Source organism: Salvelinus alpinus, chromosome 2 (genome assembly GCF_045679555.1).
Source record: "Salvelinus alpinus chromosome 2, SLU_Salpinus.1, whole genome shotgun sequence".
In the NCBI taxonomy this organism is placed as follows: domain Eukaryota; kingdom Metazoa; phylum Chordata; class Actinopteri; order Salmoniformes; family Salmonidae; genus Salvelinus; species Salvelinus alpinus.
In genome coordinates, this window is record NC_092087.1 from 30,387,576 (window position 1) to 30,406,422 (window position 18,847).

General features: G+C 41.1%; 1 protein-coding gene across 5 annotated transcripts in view; it reads right to left on the reverse strand.

Moving 5' to 3' along the window:
* Positions 1-18,847, reverse strand: part of LOC139558736 (rho guanine nucleotide exchange factor 10-like protein) — a 121,426-nt gene that overhangs the window by 96,925 nt on the left and 5,654 nt on the right. For 3 of the 5 annotated variants that reach the window (XM_071374149.1, XM_071374122.1, XM_071374141.1), the window contains exons 2-6: positions 14,837-15,121; positions 13,977-14,004; positions 10,638-10,825; positions 1,254-1,358; positions 841-971 (exon numbers count right to left, since the gene is read on the reverse strand). In XM_071374149.1, coding sequence (XP_071230250.1) covers positions 841-971; positions 1,254-1,358; positions 10,638-10,825; positions 13,977-14,004; positions 14,837-15,116 — 732 coding nt within the window. In that variant the 5' untranslated portion in view covers positions 15,117-15,121. Of the gene's footprint in view, positions 1-840; positions 972-1,253; positions 1,359-10,637; positions 10,826-13,976; positions 14,005-14,380; positions 14,814-14,836; positions 15,122-17,179; positions 17,280-18,847 lie in introns of those variants that run through there. The other 2 variants (XM_071374131.1, XM_071374159.1) reach the window with 2 other exon arrangements.

Sequence of the window (18,847 nt, forward strand, 5' to 3'; positions counted from 1 at the left end):
ACTCCATAAATTTTCAGTATGTATTGTATGTGTATGTATGTTTCATGTATGAAGTTTACAGATTTACAGGACAGGCGAACACTTTCTTCATTACACATTTAAAATCACTCTCCTTAGTTTGTAAGGTGTACGCAGGGATTACATTTAGATTTTATATGCGTATGTGTAAGTGGTTTAAAAATTCCTTTCTTTAAAAGTCTCATTTAATCTTAAAGTGCATTACTATATTTTTCAGTACCAATTAAAGTTTTGTGCCTTTGTACAATCAGTGGGATCAGTTGCAATGCATATTTGTGAATGATAAAAGTAAATTGCACATTTGTCTAAGGAAATATGAGGTGTTTCATTAAATGTTTTGTAAAAGGATAGTTCATTAAATTTCAATATTTTCCTAATGTTCTTGTGCTTCTTTACACCAAAACAAAGGAAAGACATGATATTTTGGTTATTTATAGCAGAGTATGGTATAATTTTAATGGTCCGGCCCACTTGACATCTCCCTAGGCCGTATGTGGCCCACGATGCGAAATGAGTTTGACACCCCTGTTCTAGACAGTGTCATGACTTTGATGCCTTTCAAGTGAGAAGGAAGCTTGTTTATTCTCAGGCCACAAAGCGAGAATATTAACCCACCCAGACAGGGCTGATACATGTTTCATGTTCTTTGTATTTTCCCCAACAGTTTCTCACATGAATAAAATAAGTGTGGTGGGAGTGCAGTAGCATTGGGTGAAATATTCTCTTTGAGTCATGTCTTATGCATTGAACACAAACACAAAAATCCAAACAGACAGACAGACCGACAGACAGACATATACAACAGAACGCCATCTCTCCTACCTTGCTGCAGGTTGGTAGCTTGCTCTCGGTATCAGACTGCTCATCGTAACTTTCAAACTCACTGGAGCTCCAACCGTTGCCTGCACCCTGGGGCATTTCTTCTCTGTGCACATCCTCGTAGATCATGTCCCCTGACACACACACACATACACATACACACACACATACACACACATAGATATACTGACATCAACAAAGCACAAAAACTGTACAGTGATCCAAGGACTGACAGTGCATGGTCAAACAGCAGATTCTCAAGCTCAATCAAGCACAGCGCAGTATTTAAGAGGAACCAAATGGCATTTGAACCCAGGTCTGATGTGCATTGATCCAAAGACTGATGGTGCAGTATCAGACAGGATAGACATCCAATAAAAGCAGTCAGTGGCCCGAGCCCCTGCCCCAGAACTCACCTTCGTCAGGAGAGAGTGGTCCCTCACAGGGCACGTCATCATAGATCACCTCCGGGCTCCCTGTCTGGAGTGGTGCATCGGCCTCATCATCATCCACACCTTCACCTATTGGGGAAGACAGTAAGGACCAGTCACAACCCCAAGCCACAGAGCCAGGAGGAGTGCTTGTCAGTGATTATTTTGCATGGCAACCAAACTTAGAGAGCAAAACCACAAGCTTTTCCCCCAAGCATTATACCCCAAGGTTCTGTCACTTCTATGTTGTAATTGTCAGTGCCATTTACATCAGTTAGATGTACAGTGGCAAGAAAAAGTATGTGAACCATTTGGAAAAACCCGGATTTCTACATAAATTGTTCATAAAATTTGATCTGATCTTCATCTAGGTCACAACAGTAAACAAACACAGTCTGCTTAAACTAATAACACACAAACAATTATATGTTTTCATGTCTTTATTGAACACACCTTGTAAACATTCACAGTGCAGGGTGGAAAAAGTATGTGAACCCTTGGATTTAATAACTGGTTGACCCTCCTTTGGCAGCAATAACCTCAACCAAACGTTTTCTGTAGTTGCGGATCAGACCAGGGTCTTCCTTGGTTTTATGGAGGGTGGTTTGACTGGTTTCCAAACTTCCACTCTCTACTAGACAGGGGATGCAATGGAACATATCAGTCCAAAGAAGTTCTTCCTCCTTTTTCTGAATATCAAGATCCCAAAGGAAAACGTCTTGTCAAGAGATAGGGATGTGAGACAACCAATTTAGACACAAGAAACAGTCAATCTGGTCAGAAACAGTTGTCTGTCATCCTTTAGCTGTCAAAAACAGAGCTCCGTGAGTGAGAGTGTTTGTAACACATACTAATGGATTGTATTCCTCCTCCTTGATTCCCCAACTAACTCCTGCCAAACATTGAGCATAGGAACTTGTTAGATTATCTGACTGTCAGATTTAACTAGAGTAGAATGAATCATAAACCAGAACTTAGTTTGTTTTTCTCCTGATGTAAGCTCCATTGTAAGCTACAGTATAGAAAGCTGTTATAGTATACTGATTACTGAACATTGAGAACAAATATGGGTCAGCATCATAGACTGTATAGTCAGCATAGTGAAACATTCATGATGCGCTGCTTTCATTTGCACTGCAATGGTCTGCACTGTTCAGACATGCAGGTATACATTATTCATACAAGAGCCACATTGGCCTTCAGTTGCCCTCCACTATAGAAGCTGTTGCTGTGCCCACTGTGCACGATGGTAGTCTGTGATGGTAGTCACACTACTCAAGGTCACAGTGAGTGTTACTGATCTCCACTGTTTCTCCATCTGGGCTCTGACCACTGACTGTACTGACTATACAGTGGCAAGAAAAAGTATGTGAACCCTTTGGAAATATCTGGATTTCTGCATAAATTGGTCATAAAATTTGATCTGATTTTCATCTAGGTCACAACAATAGACAAACACAGTCTGCTTAAACTAATAACACGCAAACAATTATAAGTTTTCATGTCTTTATTGAACACACCTTGTAAACATTCACAGTGCAGGGTGGGAAAAGTATGTGAACCCTTGGATTTAATAACTGGTTGACCCTCTGGCAGCAACAACCAAATGTTTTCTGTAGTTGCGGATCAGACCAGCACAACGGTCAGGAGGAATTTTGGACCATTCCTTTTTACAAAACTGTTTCAGTTCAGCAATATTCTTGGGATGTCTGGTGTGAACCGCTCTCTTGAGGTCATGCCACAGCATCTCAATCAGGTTGAGGTCAGGACTCTGACTGGGCCACTCCAGAAGGCGTATTTTCTTCTGTTGAAGCCATTCTGTTGTTGATTTACTTCTGTGTTTTGGGTCGTTGTCCTGTTGCATCACCCAACTTCTGTTGAGCTTCAATTGGCGGACAGATAGCGTTACATTCTCCTGAAAAAATGTCTTGATAAACTTGGGAATATATTTTTCCGTCGATAATAGCATGCTGTCCAGGCCCTGAGGCAGCAGAGCAGACCCAAACCATGATGCTCCCTCCACCATACTTTACAGTTGGGATGAGGTTTTGATGTTGGTGTGTTGTGCCTTTTTTCCTCCACATATAGTGTTGTGTGTTCCTTCCAAACAACTCAACTGTAGTTTAATCTGGCCACAGAATATTTTGCCAGCAGCGCTGTGGAACATCCAGGTGCACTTTTGCAAACTTCAGACATGCAGCAATGTTTTTTTTGGACAGCAGTGGCTTCTTCCATGGTGTCTTCCCATGAACACCATCCTTGTTTAGTGTTTTACGTATCGTAGACTCGTCACAGAGATGTTAGCGTGTTCCAGAGATTTCTGTAAGTCTTTAGCTGACACTAGGATTCTTCTTAACCTCATTGAGCATGCTGCGCTGTGCTCATGCAGTCATCTATGCAGAACGGCCACTCCTAGGAAGAATAGCAACAGTGCTGAACTTTCTCAATGTATAGATAATTTGTCTTACCATGGACTGATGAACATCAAGGCTTTTAGAGATACTTTTGTAACCCTTTCCAGCTTTATGCAAGTCAACAATTCTTAATCTTAGATCTTCTGAGGTCTCTTTTGTTCAAGGCATGGTTCACATCAGGCAATGCTTCTTGTGAATAGAAAACTCAAATTATGTGAGTCTTTTTATAGGGCAGGGCAGCTCTAACAAACATCTTCAATCTCGTCTCATTGTTTGGACTCCAGGTTAGCTGACTCCTGACTCCAATTAGCTTTTGGAGAAGTCATTAGCCTAGGGGTTCACAATCTTTTTCCAACCAATACTGTGAATGTTTAAATGATGTATTCAATATAAGACAAGAAAAATACAATAATTTCTGTGTTATTAGTTTTAAGCACACTATGTGTGTCTATTATTGTGACTTAGATGAAGATCAGATCAAATTTGATGACCAATTTATGCAGAAATCCAGGTAATTCCAAAGGGTTCACATACCTTTTCTTGCCACTGTATATCATAGTCTTGAAAACATCAACAGTTTATTGATTATATTAGCAGGGACTTAGCAGGGAGGCCCTGTGTGTTGTTGTTATCTGTGGTAATTGTGGGGTTGTGCTATGGAATTGTGGCAACATGATTATATCCACCTTGTTTGTAATGTATCGACCTTATCTATCTCCACGGTCCGCAGGATTTGTCATTAATTGCTTTGAGAGTCTTTCAGCCTAATTTAGCTTAGGGGCTTTATTGATTCGTTTTTAAATTGTGATTTGTCTGGAACAGTTCCTTATAAACCTCAAACATCAACAATCACTGGATTCAATTAATCTGATGAGAGATGTGTATTCTGACATGGATTAGCCGCCACAGCTCTATATAAGATTTTAAATAACCTTGGACACAATCCAAGAGAGAGACAAAACAGACAGTGTTCTTCTACTACAATAGGAATTAGCTACGCAAGCGTGCACACACAGACACGCACACATCCTCTCTCTGTGAAGCATGTGTACCGAATGAAAAGGGAATAACAGAATCTTGGCTATCAGCCTGACTATCTGCAGATCTGCAAAGTAACTGACTCAGTCTTCTGAACAGTACTCATTATTTCAAACAGCCTGAGTAAGCCTGAGTGTATTTCTTCAAGCTGAGTTTATTTTCCCCAACAATCCCAGAAGGCAACACAACAGAACTCAGGCAAGTTTCACCTTGTTTTGGTGAAAACCTTTTTAGCACAGTATGGCATTTCTTGACGGTAGTCCTGGGATTAGGACCCAGACTGGTCGTAATGTTAGGACCAGAAGAAAATGTAAAGCTGGTATTGAACTCAATGACTGAGAGCCCAGCTACCAGAATCTTTGAATCGGTTACAAACGTACTATTACACTGTAGTAATCCAGTACTGATAGTAACACAGAACATCCATACTGTAGTATGACTAAATAGCAACAGTGTTATTAAATTTGTCAAATAGATTTGTAAGTCCACACACACCCATACAGTTATAGAGAGGACACAAAATCGCCTTTTCCCCCTCAGAATGCTGAAATTAAGGTTCTACAGCTGCACCATTGAGAGCATCTTGGCTGGCTGCATCATCGCTTAGTACGGCAACTGCAAGGCACCCGACAACAAGGTGCTACAGAGGGTGGTGAGTGCAGCCCAGTACATCACTGGGGCCGAGCTCCCTGCCACCCAAGACCTCTATACCAGGCGGTGTCAGAGGAAGGCCCAAAAACTTGTCAAAGATTCCAGCCACCCAAGCCATAGACTGTTCTCTCTGCTAACATATGGCAAGTGGTACCAGTGCACCAAGTCTGAAACCAACAGGAACCTGAACAGCTTCTAACCCCAAACCCTAAGACTGTTTAACAAGACTGCTACAGTGAGGGAAAAAAGTATTTGATCCCCTGCTGATTTTGTACGTTTGCCCACTGACAAAGAAATTATCAGTCTATAATTTTAATGGTAGGTTTATTTGAACAGTGAGAGACAGAATAACAACAAAAATATCCAGAAAAACGCATGTCAAAAATGTTATAAATTGATTTGCATTTTAATGAGGGAAATAAGTATTTGACCCCCTCTCAATCAGAAAGATTTCTGGCTCCCAGGTGTCTTTCATACAGGTAACGAGCTGAGATTAGGAGCACACTCTTAAAGGGAGTGCTCCTAATCTCAGTTTCTTACCTGTATAAAAGACACCTATCCACAGAAGCAATCAATCAATCAGATTCCAAACTCTCCACCATGGCCAAGACCAAAGAGCTCTCCAAGGATGTCAGGGACAAGATTGTAGATCTACACAAGGCTGGAATGGGCTACAAGACCATTGCCAAGCAGTTTGGTGAGTAGGTGACAACAGTTGGTGCGATTATTCGCAATTGGAAGAAACACAAAAGAACTGTCAAACTCCCTTGGCCTGGGGCTCCATGTAAGATCTCACCTCGTGGAGTTGCAATGATCATGAGAATGGTGAGGAATCAGCCCAGAACTACACAGGAGGATCTTGTCAATGATCTCAAGGCAGCTGGGACCATAGTCACCAAGAAAACAATTGGTAACACACTACGCCGTGAAGGACTGAAATCCTGCAGCGCCCGCAAGGTCCCCCTGCTCAAGAAAGCACATATACATGCCCGTCTGAAGTTTGCCAATGAACATCTGAATGATTCAGAGGACAACTGGGTGAACGTGTTGTGGTCAGATGAGACCAAAATGGAGTTCTTTGGCATCAACTCAACTTGCCGTGTTTGGAGGAGGAGGAATGCTGCCTATGACCCCAAGAAACCATCCCCACCGTCAAACATGGAGGTGGAAACATTATGCTTTGGGGGTGTTTTTCTGCTAAGGGGACAGGACAACTTCACAGCATCAAAGGGACGATGGACGGGGCCATGTACCGTCAAATCTTGGGTGAAAACCTCCTTCCCTCAGCCAGGGTATTGAAAATGGGTCGTGGATGGGTATTCCAGCATGACAATGACCCAAAACACACGGCCAAGGCAACAAAGGAGTGGCTCAAGAAAAAGCACATTAAGGTCCTGGAGTGGCCTAGCCAGTCTCCAGACCTTAATCCCATAGAAAATCTGTGGAGGGAGCTGAAGGTTCGAGTTGCCAAACGTCAGCCTCGAAACCTTAATGACTTGAAGAAGATCTGCAAAGAGGAGTGGGACAAAATCCCTCCTGAGATGTGTGCAAACCTGGTGGCCAACTACAAGAAACATCTGACCTCTGTGATTGCCAACAAGGGTTTTGCCACCAAGTACTAAGTCATGTTTTGCAGAGGGGTCAAATACTTATTTCCCTCATTAAAATGCAAATCAATTTATAACATTTTTGACATGCGTTTTTCTGGATTTTTTTGTTGATATTCTGTCTCTCACTGTTCAAATAAACCTACCATTAAAATTACAGACTGATCATTTCATTGTCAGTGGGCAAACGAACAAAATCAGCCGGGGATCAAATACTTTTTTCCCTCACTGTAAATAGTTAATTAAATGACTACCCGGACTACCTCATTGACCCTTTTTTGCAATAACTCCATGTAAACACACTGGACGCTACCCCACACTCACACATACTTACACTGACTGACACCACAACACACACACATAACACGAGCACACATGCAAACAGCTTGTAAGTAAGCATTTCACTGTAAGGTCTAAACCTGTTGTATTCGGCAGATGTGACAAATACAATTGATTTTTGAGTGATTTGAATGATTTGAATTGATTTGATTCTGACGCCACACATACAGTTGAAGTCGGAAGTTTACATATACTTAGGTTGGAGTCATTAAACTCGTTTAACAAAATTCTTGTTAACAAACTATAGTTTTGGCAAGTCGGTTAGGATATCTACTTTGTGCATGACACAAGTAATATTTCCAACAATTGTTTACAGACAGATTATTTCACTTATAATTCACTGTATCACAATTCCAGTGGGTCAGAAGTTTACATACACTAAGTTGACTGTGCCATTAAACAACTTGGAAAATTCCAGAAAATTATGTCATGGCTTTAGAAGCTTCTGATAGGCTAATTAACATAATTTCAGTCAATTGGAGGTGTACCTGTGGATGTATTTCAAGGCCTACATTCAAACTCAGTGCCTCTTTGCTTGACATCATGGGAAAATCAAAAGAAATCAGCCAAGGCCTCAGAAAAATAATTGTAGACCTCCACAAGTCTGGTTCATCCTTGGGAGCAATTTCCAAATGCCTGAAGGTACCACGTTCATCTGTACAAACAATAGTACGCAAGTATAAACACCATGGGACCACGCAGCCATCATACCACTCAGGAAGGAGTGGTCTGTCTCCTACAGATGAACGTACTTTGGTGCGAAAGTGCAAATAAATCCCAGAACAACAGCAAAGGACCTTGTGAAGATGCTGGAGGAAACAGGTACAAAAGTATCTTTATGCACAGTAAAACGAGTCCTATATCGACATAACCTGAAAGGCCACTCAGCAAGGAAGAAACCACTGCTCCAAAACCGCCATAAAAAAGCCAGACTACGGTTTGCAACTACACATGGGGACAAAGATTATACTTTTTGGAGAAATGTCCTCTGGACTGATGAAACTCAAATAGAACTGTTTGGCCAAAATGACCATTGTTTGCAGGGAAAAGGGGGAGGCTTGCATGCCGAAGAACAACATCCCAACCGTGAAGCACGAGGGTAGCACCATCATGTGGGGGTGCACTTCACAAAATAGATGGTATCGTGAGGAAGGAAAATTATGTGGATATATTGAAGCAACATCTCAAGACATCAGTTAGGAAGTTAAAGCTTCATTACATTTACATTTACATTTAAGTCATTTAGCAGACGCTCTTATCCAGAGCGACTTACAAGTTGGTGCATTCACCTTATGATATCCAATGGATACCCATCACAAATGGGTCTTCCAAATGGACAATGACCCCAAGCATACTTCCAAAGTTGAGGCAAAATAGCTTAAGGACAACAAAGTCAAGGTACTGGAGTGGCCATCACAAAGCCCTGACCTCAATACTATAAAAAATGTGTGGGCAGAACTGAAAAAGCGTGTGCGAGCAAGGAGGCCTACAAACCTGACTCAGTTACACCAGCTCTGTCAGGAGGAATGGACCAAAATTCACCCAACATATCGTGGGAAGCTTGTGGAAGGCTACCCGAAACGTTTGACCCAAGTTAAACAATTTAAAGGCAATGCTACCAAATACTAATTGAGTGGATGTAAACTTCTGAACCCCTGGGAATGTGATGAAAGAAATAAAAGCTGAAAGAAATCATTCTCTCTACTATTATTCGGACATTTCACATTCTTAAAATAAAGTGGTGATCCTAACTGACCTAAGACAGGGAATTTTTACTAGGATTAAATGTCAGGAATTGTGAAAAACTGAGTTTAAATGTATTTGTCTAAGGTGTATGTAAACTTCCGACTTCAACTGTACACTCACACACACACTTTCACACTCACCATATAAGCTGCTGCTACTATCTATTATCTATCCTGTTGCCTAGTTACATCGACCCTACATATACACTTCCGTTCAACAGTTTGGGGTCACATGGAAATGTCCTTGTTTTTTTTAAAAAGCTCATTTTTTGTCCATTAAAATAACATAAAATTGATCAGAAATACAGTGTAGACATTGTTAATGTTGTAAATGACTATTGTAGCTGGAAACGGCAGATTTTTTATGAAATATCTACATAGGCATACAGAGACCCATTGTCAGCAACCATCACTCCTATGTTCCAATGGCACTAATCCATGTTTATCATTTCAAAAATGCTAATTGATCATTAGAAAACCCTTTTGCAATTATGTTAGCTCAGCTGAAAACTGTTGTGCTAATTAAATAAGAAATAAAACTGTCCTTCTTTAGACTAGTTGAGTATCTGGATCATCAGCATTTGTGGGTTTGATTACAGGCTCAAAATGACCAGATCAAAGACCTTTCTTCTGAAATTCGTCAGTCTATTCTTGTTCTGAGAAATGAAGGCTATTCCATGATAGAAATTGCCAAGAAACTGAAGATCTCGTACAACACTGTGTACTACTCCCTTCACAGAAAAGCGCAAACTGGCTCTAACCAGAATAGAAAAGGGAGTGGGAGGCCCACGTGCACAACTGAGCAAGAGGACAAAGACATTAGTGTCTAGTTTGAGACAGACGCCTCACAAGTCCTCAACTGGCAGCTTCATTAAATAGTACCCGCAAAACACCAGTCTCAATGTCAACAGTGAAGAGGCGACTCCAGGATACTGGTCTTCTAGGCAGAGTTTCAAAGAAAAAGCCATATCTCAGACTGTCCAATAAAAATAAAAGATTATGTTTGGAAAAAGGACACAGACACTGGACAGAGGAACTGATCACAAAACTGAGGTACAGATTGTTAAATCAGATTTCTACAGTATCCATGCATGATGCCGAAAATGTTTACACCACACTTAAAATAGATTACTATTATGAACTAAGGCATACATTTTTCAATATCAACAAGAACAGGGAGTATGTGGAAGACAACTAAAGAGGAAGGAAATAAAGTTGAGCAGAGCTTGGCTTAGTCAGGCTCCTTACAGAGTCTTTAGTGGACCACCTTCAAATAACCTAATGTCAGCAAGAGCAATTTCCCTTGGTGGAAATAGACCAATAGTCCACTATTGATCCTCATCCTGAATTAATTGAATTCCTGTCATGTCCATGTTGAAATCAAATCATGGGAGGGAGAGAGTGTGTGCTGGCCGTTGCCCTTTGGAAGTTCCACGCAACGATTACAGACCAATACAGTTTCTTTTATTACTGTAAAACAATGGTAGTTATGAAGGCCTATACTGTAATTGGTGTAAGCTTGCTCTCTTCTGTCTATATCATGTTTCATGTATCTGTATCTATGCAGTTCTGTACCTTCAGAGTGTTCCCTCAGGCTGGAGCTCTTCTTCTCAGTCTCCACACTATGGTCCTCCGAGTCTGTCTGGTTCTCCACTGGTAACACGTCTCCAGGACCAGACCCTTCCTGGGACTCCTCCCGGGGCTGCTCTCCCACTGAAGGTCCTGCAGCAATGGGCTCAACCAGCTCGACCGGGCCAGAGACCCTGGAACATACCAGGCAGAGTATTGAAAGCAGTTAGGCTGGGTGCTGTGTGGCTCATTACAAGTGAATTGCAGTGTGGAGGAGGAGGAGGAGGTTGAGGAGGAAAGGTGAAGTAGGCGGGGCAAAGAGTCTGAAGCACTGCTGTCCCAGCATGCTAACGCCTTGATCACACAGACAGTGTCATTGCGCAAAATGGTGCGCAGCATAATCTGGAAATGTGTGCAACAAAAGTTACCATTTTTGTCAAGCCGTCTATGCATTTTTGTCAAGCCATCTATGCATTTGATGCATACGTTCGATAAATCCAACGTATGCACCATACAACACACTGCAACTGCTTCTGCAACGCAATGCTGCAAGTTAAACACAGAGTTCCATTGGAAATTAATTTACTTCTGGTGTACCAAAACGCAATGACGCTGTTGATGTGATCGAGGTGTAACACTTCCTTAAACCTGCCACAGCTATATGTTCCTAGTGCAGCTCATTTCTGCTAGGTTGGTCAATCCTATTCACTGTGGTTTGATGATTGTGCTGACTGCTGTTGTGAGGGATAGAGAGAGTCATCTGATCCAGGTGATCTCATGTAAGACCATGAATATGATAATGTGACCTTACCTCCTGCTTGTTATATTAACTGTGAGCTATGAAAGATCCCCCTAAACGATAGCCATTGATCACCTGCCATACCTAAAGCCTGACCATAATAATGACTGGCCCTGGAATATTGCCTTTGAGACATCTCCTAATACTGATCTTGTAGGTATTCTGTAAAGCGCTACCACTTTCTTATGTTTTCAAGCTACCAGTGATAGTTACAGCAATCCTCCCACATGCTTGATTATACAGCTAGATCTGGGATGGAGGAGAAACCAATCTCATTAAATGCATCCCTCCCACCATCCCTCTCGGCTTTGCCAACAGCCAATATGTCAATCAGTTAGCAAGATACTGTACCTCTCCCCTGTTCCAGGCATGCCTGACAGTCCTCAATGTTTATAGAACTACGCAGTTTAGTTGTGTAGGAAATATTTTGAAGCCGAATATAGCTTGCAAGCAACCTGTTGGCCAGACTTTCTGTATATATTATTGCATTACCTTCTTTGGCAAGACAACAATAAAGGCGTTAGCTAAAGCTTATTTGAGTAATGTTGAAACTTCAAACCCAGTTCCTAGTAATGTCCGCTAATAAACGTTTCAACTGTTCACATTGCAGTGCCTCCCCAAAGACACCAGACTCAGTCAGGAAGCAGCTCGCGGGGCTGGCAAAGACAACCCAACATATTACAGCTAAGAGTTTTTACAGAGTAATGTCTACTCAAGCAGTTTTCTATAAATAAGAACTTTCTAAAATAAATGATTAGAAAAACTATGCTGTGGTAGAATGTGCCTCAGACATATTAATAACACAGCATATGTAATGCCTCATCATGAAACACAAGAAACCTGTTCTGTTCTGTAAAATTCATACAGAACGCATGTCTCATTACTGTGGTTTCAAATGGGGATTTAACCAGACGTTTTTTGAGAACACAAACTATTTCAATGTTTAAAAGACTGGAAAAGTATATATTTTATGGTTCATCTTTGTAGGCCTACGCCCTTCACTTGTCTATACAAGCCCCTGTGAGTCATAGGCCTATAGCAGAAGAAATGGCAAACGTGTTTCAATGCAAATAGAACAGACTGAGGCACATGCAAGGCCTTAGATGTGTTTCAACGCCCTCTAACTACAGAACACAGTCGACCAGGGAGCCAAGTTTACTTGGCTTTCCTCCTGTCTCTATGGAAATAGTGCTGACCATGCTGATGATGGGCTAGCTAGACCTTCATTGTAACTACAGTTACTATAACGAGTCTAACCAAACAACACACCACCTGCTATAGCAACTGCATCTTGCGTCTGCCCCCTGACAGTGTACACAGGTCTGTATACGGTATCTGTGTCTTTTGTAACATTGTTTACTTGAACAGCTTGCAAACCCAGCTTGCAGATCTACCACTAAGCAGAATACTGTGCAGAGCAGACAGCAAGGAAGGGTGGAATGAAGATAAAGGAAAAGGAGTGTTGTAAAGTGGGGTTGCTTAGGTGGAGTGTTAAATGTGTGCCCCTCTAGTCTAAGGTTACAGCTCAACTGAACATAAAGCAGAGCCATATAAATGTCAAGTGTCAAGTTGTCATGGTGACCGTTGTCCAGGACTTTTCATCTTAAGGGTCTCACTTAATGAAAGCTATCTGTCAAAGGTCCTAGAATCAACAGATGCACCTAGACTGAGCAAGCACACACAATACCACTGCTTTCCTGAGTTGAATAGACCTATAGACATGTTATGCATGTTCTACAACAATGTTTCTATTACAAAGTATTCTTTGCGATGCAAAAATATCTGAATCTGAGCTGAAAGAGACACACAGAGCAAATGTGCTGACACACACCTTACACCTTGTTGGAGGAAAAAGCTATTGATAGCTCCACTAGGAAAGGGAGAATATTGACCCACAGTGAAACAGTGTACTCAGCAGAAATCTTCCGGAGGAGAAATCGCAGAAACCACAGTCCCTTCTCTCACAATCCAACCCTGTTCAAACATACACACACACACACAGACACACAGAGAGATACACACACACTATCCCAGTCACTCACATACACCCCGCTTTTCAGTACAGGAAAGCCCACAGGAACGACAGGCCCTGGCTCTCCTATCAGCACGGGTTTCCCAGCACACTTCCTAGCACACCATCATGCTGGGACCTAACCAGGACCAGTGGCCCCTACCAAGACAGGGGACCCCAAATTAAAAGGTTGATAACATGTTTCTAATGTACATTCTAGTGAACCCCCTAACTCATATACAACTTTTTACACTGCAAACTGCTATAACCTGCAGACTACAGAGTATCTGTTTAGGCTACTGATTCAATATGTCACAGATTTGCCATCTCCTTTGATTTCCTTTTCCAATCATATCAGTCCTATACCTTTTTACTTTGACACGCCCCTTCTCTATGAATAAAGAGATGTTTCTGATTTTGGGTCATGCTAATACAGTATATTGATAAGTTAATGAAGACAGATGTTTCCTCCTATGAGGCTAAACCACACAACCCCTGAAGATGGAATGCAGATAGAAAGCAGAGAGTCTCTTACCGCCTGGGTGGGTTGCTAACTGGAACATCTGTAGGGAGAAATGAAGCGGGAGACATTAGACATCTTTTTTTTAATGTAACGTCATGCTTGTGTTTGTTACAACGTGTACCATATGGGAAGGACAGCTAAAAAGTTTGGAATACATCCAGATAGGTCTCAATGTGAGCAAAACTATACAAAAGTATATCTTATTTCCTCTTTACTTCATCTTAATTGACCTTGTTTTATGAATAGAGCGGTCAGTCCTGTGTCTCCAAGAAGACAATCGCTGATGAAAACAGACCACAGGAATTTTATTATTAGCGCTATATAGGTCCTGTGTGCAAATCAGCTATCATGGAAGATATTCCTATCCAAACTATTATTTAATTTATCCAGAGACAATGTGAGCCCTCTCATCTTACCTGGGAGGGCAAAGTCCCAGCCTGACGCTCGTCTCCTCCACCATCCGCTGGGTAACAGGCTTCCACCGTACAGCATCATCAACCCCAGAATTCCCCAGTGCAGTGGAGAAATGCACCACAACCCACTTAACGGATTACTACGTGTAGGCTTCGTGAGAAGTATTTTAATTAAGCACTAATCGCTTCCTTTTGTCCGACAGAAGTTCACATAGATTTAAATCTCCCTCTTTAGCAATGAGTGTAATTAACAGAGCTTGTTTGGCAACATGACTCAGGTAGTCAACAGCATACTGATATCAACCAGAGTTGCACTGCTCTTTATCCAATTAGAACCCAGCTCTCTTTATGACTGTCTGTCTGAAGATATTATGAAATCTCTTTAAGAACTGGCAGCACCTTATGAGACCAGTGGAGAAGAGTCACTCACAATGTGTTGTAATAGAAAGAACACTTTACCTGAAGAAGCCGTGGAGTCTTGTCCCTGTGAGGGATTGTCCTCCTGACCAGCAGGGGGCATTGCATTGAGGTGCTGTTGTGAGTGTGCAAGGGGTGTTGTTACTGCATTGTCCTGTGGTTGGCTTGTGGCCTCCATAGATGACTCGTTTGCCGTTTGCATGGCTTCCACTGGGTCTTTCTCCTCATCAGCACTGTCATCAAACTCAAACTTCTCTCCTTGCTCTTCATCTTCCTCCTCCTCTTCCTCCCTCTGTTGCTGCTGATAATTCACAGTGGACATAAGCACTGGAACAGAGAACAGAGACAAAGGGATAGTACAAATGTTGAAGAAAAAAATGAAATAATGTTCCTTGTCTGACAAAAACTGACATGCACTTGACTTCCCAAAATTTGCTACAATTTAGAAACTGATTGGAGTTTTTGTTTACAAAGCAAACACATATAAATAGTTAAATGTATAAATACACAAACCACAAAAAGGTATAACAGTTGTAAGTACTAATAAAGTGTACTAACGTATCTATGTAACCACCATGAAAATACAAAGGTTTTAAGACACTTCAAGTGGAACTTCCTTTCCATATACATGACAAATTATTTTGGTAAAGCTTATTTACTTGTGCTCTTTTTTCAATGACTAATCGTTGTTTAAACTTTACACAGTACTAAGACTCTAATCTGTAGTTTGTGTATGGGTGCTGGCTGCTGGGAACTATCAGGGTGAAAACTTAAAGGTGGAATCATGTTGGAATGGGCTCCAGTTCCCCCTATTACAAAATTGTTTTAGTTTGTTTTAGCCAGTGATGTAAAGTACTTAAGTAAAAAAAAATAATCAAATACTACTTAAGTAGTTATTTGATTATCTGTACTTATATGTATATTATTGACAACTTTTACTTCACTACATTCCTAAAGAAAATTATGTACTTTTTAAATTTCCCCTGACAACCAAAAGTACCCGTTACATTTTGAATGCTTAGCAGGACAGGAAAACGGACTCACTACACACACATGCTTCATTTGTAAATTATGTCTGAGTGTTGGAGTGTGCCCCTGGCGATCCGTAAAAATAAGAAAAAAATGATGCAATCTGGTTTGCTTAATATAAGGAACTTCAAATTATTTTTATTTTTACTTTTGATACTTAAGTACCGTATATTTAAAACCAAATACTTTTAGACTTTTCGTCAAGTATTATTTTACTGGGTGACTTTCACTTTTACTTAAGTCATTATCTTTAGGTTAAATGCGGAAGACACATTTCAGTTGAATGCCTTCAGTTGTATAACTGACTAGGTATCCCCCTTTCCCTTTCCCCTTACTCAAGTATGACAATTGGGTACTATTTCCACCACTGGTTTTAGTTTCATTCCAATCTAAATTCCAGAAAAAACAATGGTGTGAAACATCAGCCTGGTCTCATAGACTAGACGTAACATCAAACGTTAATCTGGGACACTGAAATTAGTATAATATGTTACATTTGGTATAGTTACATAGGACAGAATGTAACTTAAGGCAAAAATGAAAGTAGAGTGGTTGGGTAGGTGTATAACACGAATGTTAAACAACCCGAAGGTTTGTGTGTTCGAATTTCATCACGGACAACTTTAGCATTTGAGCTAATTTGCAACTACTTAGTATGATAGCTAACCCTTACACTAACCTTAACCTTTTAACCTAACTCCAAACCCTAACCTTAACCCTAACCCCTAGCCTAGCTAACTTTAGCCACCTAGCTAACATTAGCGATAGCCACCTAGCTAACATTAGCCACAACAAATTGCAATGTGTAACATATCATAAGAAATGGATGATGGACATCCACAAATTAATACATATCATACCAAACATAATATATCATACTAATTTGAGTGTCCCAGATTTACATTTACTATGTTACGCCAGGTTGGAAACATTAGGCTCATACTGTTTACATAGAAATGTATTGTAATACAAAATAACATTTAGACAACTGCAAGATATTTTGTGAGGAAACAGTCTATTCCTGGATTCACAGGTCACTAAATCCTTTCACTGGATCATTTGATGTAAAGAAAAAACACAATAGTTAAGTCTGGTCAGAGTTGAGTTGTTGTGAACACTACGCTGTATTACCTACATTACTGAATGTGGGTCACTAGCAACAGGTTGTTTTGACTAGTTTGCTTTCTCAGTACTGTGAAAAATTCCAATCCTTTAAGCATGGCAGAATTATGGCTGCCTCCACAACCACAAAGGAAGAGACAAGCAACAGAGAGGGGATTACAGTTCCAGTATAAAAGCAGGACAAAATTGCTGAGAAAGGCTGTTAGCATAATTAAACAGTCTGACAGGGCTTACCTGAAGATTAATGGAGATATCTATACCCTGACGGTGATGAGCCCATATGGGTTGTTTTTGTCATTTTAGTAGGGTATTCCTCTCACTACATACGTGTCTGGCCTAAATACCTCAACCTCATAGCTGGGGGGGTTTCCCTACATGTAGAGGGTGGCTCTGTATCCGTAGCAGAACACCACTCCTGAGTCCTGGAGTTCTGGTAAAGTCTCATAGTGCAGCATCTGCTTTACATTTCCATTAGTGCTGTTTCCTCTGCAGGAACATTCCTGGCCCTGATAGGCCTGTTTGCACGCCCCCTTGGGGAATGACAGCATAGGGTAAAGTGGGGTGGACCCGACCATGGGCGGCAAAAGAGTTTGGAGCTGGCCCATTTGGAGATCATTGCACAAATCATTTTCATCCCAAATCCTCCACTGAATACAAAGTCTGACTCAACCCTCTCCTGACAGTTCTATCAGGAAATTAGGTCAGTTATAGGGAGTGATGTACTGTAATGTTGTTGGCATGGTGATGGCTTGAAACTACTACACAGGGATACTTTTCTAGTCTTAATTTGAGACGTATTAAACATGAGTGGCAAAGTAGGCCAGGTTTGAAAATTGCAGTCACTTTTCTTCAGGGGTAATACTCAGACCATATCCTCACTCGGTCGGTGCAATTCTAGTCATGTGTGGACCCAGCCCACGACGGCCTCTATCCTCTTCGCTGTACCACAAACCCAGTTTCTCCAGCCGGCCCACTTACTGCTCTAATAAACAATGAGCCTTTTGTAGGGGAAAAGCTCTGCTCACTCTCAGAAAGCATTGTTTCTGCATTGGTCACTGAACTGCTGGACTGTCTGGGAGTTAGATCACAGGTCAGAGGGTCATGACCATGCTGTGCTGTATGTGATATGTCAGAGCCATGCTCTGCTCAGTATAATGGAGGATCTGTGGGATAAAATCAATGAGAACTGCTCCTCCCTCCGAGTTAAATACTTTAGTAGTCTACCGCCATGTATAATGGAAAAATCACCAGGGTTTTTTCCAGAGAAGGAAAAGCAGGATTGGCAAAATAATATTTCATAATAAGTTCTGTTGGTGTAATTGATATGATCCTTCGAGCAGAGCATCCCCTAAGTTCTTTGACATTGAGCAATATGTATTAAATACTCTGATACAATACAATTGCACAATGAAAATGAATGAGGTGATGTCACTTTTTGCATAAAAAATGCACTTGACATTGCCAACAGAAAATAGTTTGCTGCCTGACTAATCAAATCAAAGTTTATTTGTCATGTGCGCCGAATACAACAGGTGACCTTACAGTGAAATGCTTACTTACAGGCTCTAACCAATAGTGCAAAAAAGGTGTTAGGTGAACAGTAGGTAAGTGAAGAAATAAAAACAACAGTAAAAAGAGTGAAAAATAAGTGAAAAATAACAGTAGCGAGGCTATATACAGTAGTGAGGCTATAAAAGTAGCGAGGCTACATACAGACACCGGTTAGCCAGGCTGATTGAGGTAGTATGTACATGTAGATATGGTTAAAGTGACTATGCATATATGATGAACAGAGAGTAGCAGTAGCATAAAAGAGGGGTTGGCCGGGGATGGGTGGCGGGACACAATGTAGATAGCCTGGTTAGCCAATGTGCGGGAGCACTGGTTGGTCGGGCCAATTGA